General features: G+C 49.2%; 1 protein-coding gene across 1 annotated transcript; it reads right to left on the reverse strand.

Annotated features, from left to right (window-relative positions):
• Positions 1 to 412: 412 nt before the first annotated feature.
• LOC123346673 (tripartite motif-containing protein 10-like) lies at positions 413 to 7194 on the reverse strand (the record flags this gene model as incomplete). The annotated part of the gene is made up of 3 exons (XM_044984148.1): positions 6768 to 7194; positions 5373 to 5432; positions 413 to 576 (listed from the first exon to the last, which is right to left on the reverse strand). Coding segments are annotated over exons 1-3 (375 nt in total), but the record flags the coding sequence as incomplete, so codon positions are not given.
• Between the last annotated feature and the right edge of the window lie 4956 nt (positions 7195 to 12150).

Genomic DNA, 12150 nt, shown 5'->3' on the forward strand with positions numbered 1-12150 from the left:
AGGCTGATCTCCGGGCTCCCAGTGAGATATTCCCCCGCCCCTGCGTGTCTCAGGGACACAGTCTAAGCCAGGATCCCTGCCCCACCCAGAGCCAGGGTCGGATTCTCTCCCCAGGGACGGAGCCCGGTGGGAAAGTGAAGATCGGGGCCTCGTCACCAGCATCGATAAATGTCACCTGCCCCTGGTCACAGTCCAGACAAACCCGGATCCTGCTGGGGGCCCGGCTCAGGGGCAGGAGGGTCACAGGGGAGGTGAGAGCCTGGAACTGATCCCTCAACCGCTCCACAGCCCAGATCCCCCCCTCAGGGCTGAGGCTGATCCATCCCTTCCTCCTCACAGACTCTCTGGCCACCCCCACAGCCCAGCATCGCCCAGCCACCACCTCCACCTCCACCTCCCAGCAATGTCTCCCCGAGGTGAATCCCTCACACAGGCCCAGCACACAGGCCCAAGTATCAAATCTCTCAGGGGTGTTGAGCAGTTGCTGCTGCCATGTGTCTTCCCGTCTCACACTTTTCCGATCCTCAGACAGGACGAGGATGGGATGAGCCATGTCTGGATCCAGAGTCACATTCACTGGGGAGAGAATCAGAGCGTTAGGGGCAGAGCTTGGCCCTGGGGGAGGCTGGGACCATTTCTCACATTCCCCAGCAGCCCCGTCCTGGCTGGGACAGGCCTGGATCCCAGGGAGCTGCCTCTGCCCTGGGCACCTGAGACTGAGCAGAGACGTCACTGCAGCTCCTTGGGGTAATGATCGATCTATCGGGGATCAATTTATAGAATCTAGTCTAGACACGATGAATCGATCCCTGAGCTCTCTCCCCATCAACTCCGGTTCTCCCCCGCCGCGAGAGGCAGAAGCGGAGTTGATGGGGGAGGGGCAGTATCTTAGCTCGACCCCCCCCCTCCCCCCGACCCCTTAGCATAGACCAGGGCCTAGTGTGTTTCTCATTTGCTTCCAGAAGCTTCAGCTCCCGGCTCCCCCTGCTGGGGCTGCTCCATTCCCAGGGGCACAGACACAGCCAGGAAGGCGTCAGAAGCTTTTCTTGAGCAGGGACCAGAGGAGGCCGGTACCAGCTTTATACCCCAGAGGGAAACTCCCTCCCCTAATGCAGCCTCCACTCCCAGGCCAGGGAACAGAGAGGAAGGTGCAGCATAGAGCCGTTTAACATCAGAGAGTAGGAGGTGGCATTGAGTGGGGGAGCCCATTCCCCAGCCCAGAGAGAGGGGAGGACCTGCCAGCATCACAGGGAGAGCGTCTCCCCAATCCAGGAAGCAGGGAGCAGCTCCAATGGGAGAGTCCAGTCCTGCCCACAGGAAAGCAGGATGGTGGAGAAGAGCGATAGGGTGAAGTTGAGGGATGCGTTAGCCGTCAGGGCAGAGAGCTCTGTTCGGGTGCTGCTCAGTGAGTGTTTCTGTTCATCAGTGTGGGCATGAACTCAGCACTAAGGTTGGTGTCATGATTGTTTGTGTGATTTCGGCTTGGGATCTCCCCAGGAGTTCCGGACCCTTGGTAGAAGTTGGGGATGGGGCACGAGATCCCACCACTGGTGGCCCCGCCCACTCCGTGGCCCTGCCCCATTACTCCTCTTCCCACCAAGCCCTGACCCCTGGCCAGTCTGGGAGCGTTGCCTGCTGGGGAGAGCCCTGGACCCTCCACCTGCCCTGGGTGGGTTTCTGGGGGGCCTGAGATCAGTCCCCGTCCCATGTACCCGCTCCCCGTGATGCTCCACCCAGGGCAGGTGGAGGGTGCAAGGCTCCTCAGTGCCGCTCGGGCTCCCTGGGTGGGAGCCCAGCTCTGGTTTCTGGTCTGGCCAGGGGCAGGTTCTAGGGGGAAGAGGAGCAGGGGTGGGGCCACTGAAAGGGGCCGCAAAGAATCCTGTGGCACCTTATAGACTAACAGACGTTTTGCAGCATGAGCTTTCGTGGGTGAATACCCACTTCTTCAGATGCAAGTGGTGGAAATTTCCTGGGGCAGGTATATATAAGCAAGCAAGAAGCAAGCTAGAGATAACGAGGTTAGATCAATCAGGGTGGATGAGGCCCTGTCCTAGCAGTTGAGGTGTGAAAACCAAAGGAGGAGAAACTGGTTCTGTAATTGGCAAGCCATTCACAGTCTTTGTTTAGTCCTGAGCTGATGGTGTCAAATTTGCAGATGAACTGGAGCTCAGCAGTTTCTCTTTGAAGTCTGGTCCTAAAGTTTTTTTGCTGTAGGATGGCCACCTTAAGATCTGCTATTGTGTGGCCAGGGAGGTTGAAGTGTTCTCCTACAGGTTTTTGTATATTGCCATTCCTAATGTCTGATTTGTGTCCATTTATCCTTTTCCTTAGAGACTGTCCAGTTTGGCCGATGTACATAGCAGAGGGGCATTGCTGGCATATGATGGCATATATTACATTGGTGGAAGTGCAGGTGAATGAACACGGCTACCCCTCTGATACTTGACACCATGCAAGGCACTGCATTTAGCCGTATGGAGTGGAAATCCATCAACCTCATGAAGAAACTTGCACAAATACAGACAGATATCATCTTCCTTTCCAAATGCAAACGGATGGACATCATACCTAATGGACTAAAGGTAAAAAATCCACTACTATCTACATACTACACAGACCACAGTGAGAGATTATGCCATACTCTATCGAAGAAACTGAGGAACCACCTGATCAGCATCCTATACAGCAAACAGGAAAACATCAAAAAAGAGCTCTCCAACCTGGAGACTCTCATCAATAACCAAACTTCCATACAAACGGACTTCACTAAAATAAGACAGGAGATCTACATTACTCACTTCACCTCTCTACAAAGGAAAAAGGACTGTAAGCTGTCTAAACTCCTACCTGCCACATGGGGCCACAACCGTGGTACCCCTAACCCACCCAGCAATATCGTCAATCTATCCAACCACACACTCAGCCCAGAAGAACAGTCTGTCCTATCTCGGGGACTCTCTTTCTGCCCTGCCACCCCCACCAATATGATACAGTTCTGCGGTGATCTGGAAGCCTACTTTCGCCGTCTCCGACTCAAAGAATTCTTTCAGGACAACACTGAACAGTGCACGGATACACAGTTACCCTCCCACCAACAGCACAAGAAGAAGAACTCCACATGGACTCCTCCTGAGGGTCGAAACGACAGTCTGGACCTATACATTGAATGCTTCCGCCGACGTGCACAGGCAGAAATTGTGGAAAAACAACATCGCTTGCCTCACAACCTAAGTCGTGCAGAACGCAATGCCATCCACAGCCTCAGAAACCATCCTGACATTATAATCAAAGAGGCTGATAAAGGAGGTGCTGTTGTCATCATGAACAGGTCTGACTACCAAAAGGAGGCCGCCAGACAACTCTCCAATACTAAATTTTACAGGCTACTTCCCTCAGATCCCACTGAGGAATACACTAAGAAACTGCACCATCTACTCAGGACACTCCCTACACTAACACCAGAACTAATCAACATACCCTTAGAGCCCCGACCAGGGTTATTCTATCTACTATCCAAGATCCACAAACCCGGAAATCCTGGACGCCCCATCATCTCGGGCATTGGAACTCTCACTGAAGGACTGTCTGGATATGTAGACTCTCTACTCAGACCCTATGCTACCAGCACTCCCAGCTATCTCCGTGACACCACTGATTTCCTGAGGAAACTACAATGCATTGGTGACCTTCCAGAAAACACCATCCTGGCCACCATGGATGTAGAGGCTCTCTACACAAACATCCCACATACTGATGGAATACAAGCTGTCAGGAACAGTATCCCTGATGATGCCACAGCACACCTGGTTGCTGAGCTCTGTGGCTTTATCCTCACACACAACTATTTCAAATTTGCTGACAATATATATCTCCAGATCAGTGGCACTGCTATGGGCACCCGTATGGCCCCACAATATGCCAATATTTTTATGGCCGACCTGGAACAACGCTTCCTCAGCTCCCGTCCACTCACGCCCCTTCTCTACCTACGCTACATCGATGACATCTTCATCATCTGGACCCATGGGAAGGAGACTCTGGAAAAATTCCACCACGATTTCAACAGCTTCCACCCCTCCATCAACCTCAGCCTGGACCAATCTACACGGGAGGTCCACTTCCTAGACACCACGGTGCAAATAAGTGATGGTCACATCAACACCACCCTATACCGAAAACCTACCGACCGCTATGCCTACCTTCATGCCTCCAGCTTCCATCCCGAACACACCACAAGATCCATTGTCTACAGCCAAGCACTGAGGTACAACCGTATCTGCTCTAACCCCGCAGACAGAGACCAACACCTAGAAAATCTCCACCAAGCATTCTCAAGACTACAGTACCCACACGAGGAAATAAGGAAACAGATCAACAGAGCCAGACGTGTACCCAGAAGCCTCCTACTGGAAGACAAACCCAAGAAAGAAACCAACAGGGCTCCACTGGCCATCACATACAGTCCCCAGCTAAAACCCCTACAACGCATCATCAGGGATCTACAACCCATCCTGGACAATGATCCCACACTTTCACAGGCCTTGGGTGGCAGACCAGTTCTCGCCCACAGACAACCTGCCAACCTGAAGCATATTCTCACCAGCAACTGCACACCGCACCATAGTAACTCTAGCTCAGGAACCAATCCATGCAACAAACCTCGATGCCAACTCTGCCCACATATCTACACCAGCCACACCATCACAGGACCAAACCAGATCAGCCACAACATCACCGGTTCATTCACCTGCACTTCCACCAATGTAATATATGCCATCATATGCCAGCAATGCCCCTCTGCTATGTACATCGGCCAAACTGGACAGTCTCTAAGGAAAAGGATAAATGGACACAAATCAGACATTAGGAATGGCAATATACAAAAACCTGTAGGAGAACACTTCAACCTCCCTGGCCACACAATAGCAGATCTTAAGGTGGCCATCCTACAGCAAAAAAACTTTAGGACCAGACTTCAAAGAGAAACTGCTGAGCTCCAGTTCATCTGCAAATTTGACACCATCAGCTCAGGACTAAACAAAGACTGTGAATGGCTTGCCAATTACAGAACCAGTTTCTCCTCCCTTGGTTTTCACACCTCAACTGCTAGGACAGGGCCTCATCCACCCTGATTGATCTAACCTCGTTATCTCTAGCTTGCTTCTTGCTTGCTTATATATACCTGCCCCAGGAAATTTCCACCACTTGCATCTGAAGAAGTGGGTATTCACCCACGAAAGCTCATGCTGCAAAACGTCTGTTAGTCTATAAGGTGCCACAGGATTCTTTGCTGCTTCTACAGAACCAGACTAACACGGCTACCCCTCTGATACTTGAAAGGGGCCAGCGCCAGGAAGCTGCTGCAATCTCACCCTGTCTGTGCACTCCGAGTGGTTCCCCTCTTTTTCTCTCCAGTGAAGATGGCAGAGTGTCTGGAGGGGGAAAGGATAAGAGAGGTGAGATTTCAGGCTTCGTATTTATAACAGCATCATCACTCTGATCTCCTAGAACTGTGTTTTCATCATGACACAGAAACAGACAGACACACTCAGGTATTTAATGTGAAAAGGACTGAAACCTCTTTCCTGTCTCATTCAGGCATCTCCTAGCAATGGAACCAACATCCTTTTGAACTCCCAACTTGTCAAAAGACATGAAATTGTAGAAAAGATCCTTGGGTTCTGATTCTGTTATCTCAGATCTGCTTAGGCTTCATCAGGGAAGTTTGAGTCACAAGACTCAGGTTGCAGTTATGCTGGTACGACCTGAATGTTATATTGGACATTGGACAATGAACTATTTCTGAAAGAACTCTTTACAACTAAAAAGCTCGCCATCTCCGCTATGAATCTGAACCTCGATGAATCAAAATCATGTCTGTGTGTATATTGATCTTTTAACCATACTCTCTCTCTTTCTTTTATTTTTTAATAGAATTTAATTTAGTTAAGTTAATAAGAAATGGCTGTAGCATGTATTTGGGTAAAATCTGAAACATTCGTTAACTTGGGAGGTAATGCGTCCGATCCTTTGGGATTGGTAGAAGCTTTCCTGATATACGATGAAATAAGATTTTCAGAAATCATCGTATTTGATATAAGGGAAAAGTTTCTTTAAGTGGCCTTGTAATTAAGTGATGTGTTCATAAGTTGCCATATAGGACAAAGATGTTTTGACCGCACAATGTGCTTAAAGACACCAGACACCCACAATGTGCTGCCTAGGAGCAGTTAGCAAAGCCCAAAAAATCCCACGTGGAGAAAAGGGTCAAAGTGACCCATGCACATCAGTGTGAAATGACTGGAAATGAACAAATCAGAAACGAGAATAACTTGAAAATAGCTTGGACAGCAAAAGTCTTTCCAGTTAGAAGATACTTATAATGCATAACACACAAAAGTGATTGGAAAAGAACTAATAAATATATAATCTGGATGTGTATAATATGTCAGACATTGTAAGAGGTAGTCGGAGCATCATAGGAGAAATTCATCATGACCCGCCTATGCCCCAGCAGAAGGTAACTGGGCATTATTTCTTTCAGTATGTCTGTCATTTCTGACTTTAACAGTAATTGTAATAGCCAGACATGCTTTTGGAACAAATAAGGGGCTGAATTAATCAGTCTGAGTGTCTTGGACGAAAGCATGTGGCATTCTCATCCAACAATTAAAAAGAAGCATAATCTAATTATGAACCAATTGACCAGTGCCATCTCAGTTTCAGACACTGATCCCAGTTTCCCCTCCTAGATCCCTTCTAGGTACCTTTGAACTTCCTCAGAGTCTCCAGTAGCGCAATAGTTTTCTGGGAGAAATTGCCGACTCGCTCTTCCAGTTCAGGAGAAATCTCCTCTGGCTGCTGCAACTTCCCCTTCTCACACCTGGAGAGAAACAATTTCCCGTGATTATATTTCATTGCGACTAGGGAGTCGCTGCTCTAATGGGCCTGGAGTTAGAATTCCCCTGCTTCTCCCAGCTGCAGAAATCTGTCCCCTAGGAATTAGACTGAGGCACCAACTCCCACCTCCCCAGCTCATTCCACACAGGTCTCCAAACGGTCCTCAGGCGGGAAATACTCTTGACCACTGCTGGCCTGGGCTGAATGGTAACCAGGGCCCCAGCAGTGACAGGCCCATATTCCATCTCCACTATCCTGAGGAGGCCAGTCCCTCATGGAGGTGACATCTCTGGGAAATACTTGAGGTCAGTCCTTCCCACTGAATGGAGAATCCCAGAGTTCTCTGTGCAAAGGTGAGATCCTCCTGATGAAGTTGATCAGAGAGATTTGTATCTAGAATGTGACCTTCCCCACACATTTTGCTGTAGGGCCCGGAGGAGATGCAGTGCTAACATCACCATTAAGCCCTTTCCCAGTATTGTGAAGTGCGAAGGGGAGTGAGAGGGAGCCACGTACCTGCTCAAGGTGCATCTGACATTCTAGAGGGGAGGGAGAGGAAGAGAGAGAGAGGAAAGACTGTCAGTTCCGTTTGATTCACACAGGGGATCCCAGGGAAGGGATTTTGCAAATATGGGGAAGAGAAGCCCTGCCCTGACACCAGGGCCATGGATTCCCTGAGCTAATGGGGCTTTTCCATCTCTCATATCTGTGTGTCTGTGACTCTGCAAAGAATAATAGTTATTCACGTCAGCAATGCATATGCCGAGTTACACTCAGATCTCTGACTGCTGGCTCCAGTGCTTATGATTCAGGAGCCCTCCCTTCCCTGTGTGAGGATCTGGGATGTTTCTAACCACAGGTGCTGGCTTCTAATTGTCCCTGGGGGTGCTCAACCCCAGACCCTGCCCACACTCCACCTCTTCCCCAATGCCACACCCCCACCCTCCCTCTTCCCGCCCCCACTCTGCCCCTACCCAGCCTCTTTCTGACCCCTCTTTTGTGCACACCCTATCCCCACTCCTCCCCCTCCCAGTGCACACCACGGAACAGCTGATTGAGGCAGGTGGGAAGCACTGGGAGGGGGAGGAGTTGATCGGCGGCTAGGAGGGGCTGGGGGCAGAGGGAGGAGCTGGCTGCCAATAGGTGCTAATCGCCCACTAATTTTTTTCCATGGGTGCTCTGGCCCTTAAGCACCCATGGAGTGGGCACCTCTGTTTCTCCCTGTCTCACCTGCAGGAATTCGCTCGCTGGCTTCTGACACTTCCCCTCCAGCTCACTGATCAGCTCACTGAGATGGGAAATCTGCTCGGAGAGTTTACTGACATTTTCATTCTGGATCCTCACAATCTCCTCATCCAGCTTCTCCAGCTGGGCCAGCAGGAGTCGCTCTTGTTCCTCCAGGAACTGCCGCAGTTCCTGAAATTCGGACATAATCTTCTGCCTCTCGGTTTGTGTTTGTTTCTGTATGAAAATATGGAAAGGGCTGGTCACGGATATGAATGGCACCTGTGGTCCTTTCATGGAGAGCTGAGTGTGCAGGAGGGAGAACTTCATTGAAACTCCTAAGATTTCTGACATTTGACTCTACCTTAGGGAGGGGACTTTCTCTCAACTTCCCCTTCATGGCCTATCTCTCTGAAAGGGAGGTTTCCATGTCTGTCATGGTCAGCATATGTTATTCGTGGTCTCTGGGAATTCAGACCCAGAGCAGCAGGAGGCAGGACTCAGCACTACACTGACAGAGACACCAGAGGAGAAAAAAGAAACAAACATGTTAATGCACGAAATGACCAGACACATGGACAGCACCTCACGGGGACATTCAGTTCCCTTGGGGGGGATTTCTGGGCAAGCCACAAGAGCTAGACATTATCTCATCCAGTGAAATGGAAGCTTAGGGCTTGTCTACACATGAATCTAACCCATCAATCCATGATCATGGAGAAACACACACAGGTCCATCTTCACCAAGGCCACACAGGAATCTGCCTCCAAACAGACCTCCCACTGCCAGTCCCTGCTGGGTCATAACAACAGGCACCTACCAGATACTTCTGGCTTTTCCCCTCTCCAGTCACTTTCAATCCCAGCAGCTTTTCTCTCTCATCCCTCAGAGTCTTCAATTGGGCCTGGATTCTTTCCTGAAGAAACAGAAAGGATTTGGGAGGTTTTATTTGAATGGCTGAGAGGGTTGTGGAGCTTTTTGTTTTTCCATCCAAACCCCAAGATGACTGTTGGTCCTAATTGCTTTGTGACATCAGGGGCAGCAAGGAGATGAAACCTTATCAATGCAGACTGGGTATGTGTCATATTCTGACTTGTTACCAAATCCGGTTCAGTTTTTTCAGTAATTAGAGAGAGATCTCAGTTATAACCAAGCTTTACTGGTATTTGTGAATTGATTAGTGGTACAGCACATAACAGGACACTGGAGTCACATGGGGCTGAATCAACAGGCCTTTTTTTAAAGAAGTTTTAACAAACAAAGTGATACAAATCCCAGAAGCCACCAGGGTTTCATTATGGGCTAGGGACTGCGCTGGTTAGACAGAACTTGTCTAAGCACCAGGGCAAACCCCATGAGACGTCGGGAGGCCGTTCGTCTGGTTGGAAGCTGCACAATCCCAGTTTTGTGGAACACTATTCCCAGGGGTGAAAGTGACTTAAAAGACTTGCTGGTACTCCAGAGTCCTGTGGTGGTGGGGAAGGGCTTCAACTAACGGAGTTGGGGCTTTTAAATCAGGATTTAAAGGGCTCGGGGATTCAGCTGAAGCTAGGAGCCAGGCCCTTTAAATCATCCTTGGTGCTACCAGCTGCAGAGGTGGCTGGGAGCCCTGGGGTTTGGGCAGGAGTGAAACTAATTTACATTTCTGACCCATAATGGTCCAGTCGCAAGCAACCCACCTCTCCTATGTACTTCATGGATCCCTCCCATTGCATGACATAGATAGAGAACATAAAGCTACTATTACTACTACCAGTACTGTCTGTAATAAAACTTTACTATTGAAATAAGCCTGAAAAAGTGAAAAGTCACTGTCACATTTTAATCCGTGTTTTCCTCCTCCTCCAGCCAGGCTGCCGACACTAGGCTCTGTGCTTTCTCCCTACCTGGCACTGAGTAGCGGCTGCAGGGGCTTTCCTCTAGCTTGCAGCTGGGAGACTGGCTGAGGGAGGGAGAAGCCTGCCTCCTGCATAAGAACAGTTTAAACTCAGCTATTCCCTGCATAGTTCAGTAACATTTCAAAGATGATCTGCAAGCAGTTTGGACATCACAACCATGATCCTCTGCTGAGAAGGGAATGGGAGAGATTTGAACTTGGAAATGGTTCCTGATTTTGATTGTGTTTTTTGTGTATAGGAGATCCCCTCATCCCAAGGGCAGAAAAGAACTGCCCCTGCTAAGATCACCCACCCCACCCCAACAACAACTGGGAGTGAAATTAACAAGGATGCCAGAAAAGGCTTCTAATCCTGGGGGCTGAACTGCGTAGGGAACAGCTGAGTTTAAACTGTTCTTATGCAGGCAGCAGTAGCAGCAGCAGCAGGCATCTCAGCCAGTGTCCCTACTGTAAGCTAGAACTTAGAGGAGAACCCCTGCTGGGGGTGGGGCAGGAGGAATGCAGAGCCTTGTCTGCAGCCTGGCTGGAGGAGGGGGAGGGAGGAGATGAGAAACCAATGTGACAGTTTTCAGAGTAGCAGCCGTGTTAGTCTGTATCCGCAAAAAAAAACAGGAGTACTTGTGGCACCTTAAAGACTAACAAATTTATTTTAGCATGAGCTTTCGTGAGCTAAAGCTCACTTCTTCGGATGCATAGAATGGAACACACAGACAGGAGATATTTATACATACAGAGAACATGAAAAGGTGGAAGTATGTATACCAACAGGCAGAGTCTAATCAATTGAGATGAGCTATCGTTAGCAGGAGGAAAAAAAACTTTTTGAAGGAATCATAACATTCAAAAACCAGTGGGAGAACACTTCAACCTTTCTAACCACTCAGTGACAGACTTGAAGGTGGCAATTTTGCAACAAAAAAACTTCAAAAACAGACTCCAAAGAGAGACTGCTGAACTTGAATTAATATGCAAACTAGATACTATTAACTGTGGTCTAAACAGAGACTGGGAATGGTTGGGTCATTACACCAATTGAATCTATTTCCCTATGTTAAGTTCTCCTCACACCTTCTATGGGCCATCTTAATTATCACTTCAAAAAGTTTTTTTTCCTCCTGCTAACGATAGCTCATCTCAATTTATTAGACTCTGCCTGTTGGTATGCATACTTCCACCTTTTCATGTTCTCTGTATGTATAAATATCTCCTGTCTGTGTGTTCCATTCTATGCATCTGAAGAAGTGAGCTTTAGCTCACAAAAGCTCATGCTAAAATAAATTTGTTAGTCTTTAAGGTGCCACAAGTACTCCTGTTTTTTTTTTTCAATGTGACAGTGAGTTTTCCCCTTCCACCTGCTTTGATTAGCTCTGGATTTAAGCTGTGCAGCCAAATGCTTGTATTTCTTGTGTATAGACAAAAGCCCCTCATCCTGGGGGCAGATAAGGACTGCCCCTGCCATGGTCAAACACACCCTCCTCTCCCCACTCCCCGCAGCTACTGTGAGTGAAATTAACAAGGATGCCAGAAACCGCTGCTAACCCCAAGGGCTGAACCACTCCGGGAACAGCTTAGTTTAAACTATTCTTATGCAGGGGGCGGGCTTCTCCCTCCCTCAGCCAGTCTCCTTTTCTTACCGGTCCTCGTACCGACTTACTTTCACTCCTGACTATCCCTGTCCAGTAGGGACCCAGCACTGGACATGAGTTTGTCCAGTGAAAAAGAAAAAGGAGGAGACTGAGGACGCAGAAGGACACCGTGAGGGCGGGGGCAGGGGTGGGACCGGCAGAATGATGAAGGTGGAGGAAAGCTGAAGAAGGTGGGGGAGGGCCCATGCTAACTGACTGATTCAGATGCAGGAGGGCCCATGCAGGCAGGCGTGGTGATGTCCTATGTTCTGGGGATGCCTCAGTGGCCATCCTAATTGGACATGCAGATTTGTATAAAGAACAGATGGGGTTTGCCCCACTGCAATGCCCTCTGGGTAGGTCCCCACTGTCCCATTCCCTGGTAAAGATCTCGGAAGCAGTGCATTCTGGGATATTACAAAATCTGCCTGGTGGGACTAACAGAACGGCTCTGGCTGGTCCTTGCCCACGTACACAACAGAACAGGTCAGACTGGCACCGGT

The sequence above is a fragment of the Mauremys mutica genome, chromosome 12 (genome assembly GCF_020497125.1).
Source record: "Mauremys mutica isolate MM-2020 ecotype Southern chromosome 12, ASM2049712v1, whole genome shotgun sequence".
NCBI classification, from domain to species: Eukaryota; Metazoa; Chordata; order Testudines; family Geoemydidae; genus Mauremys; species Mauremys mutica.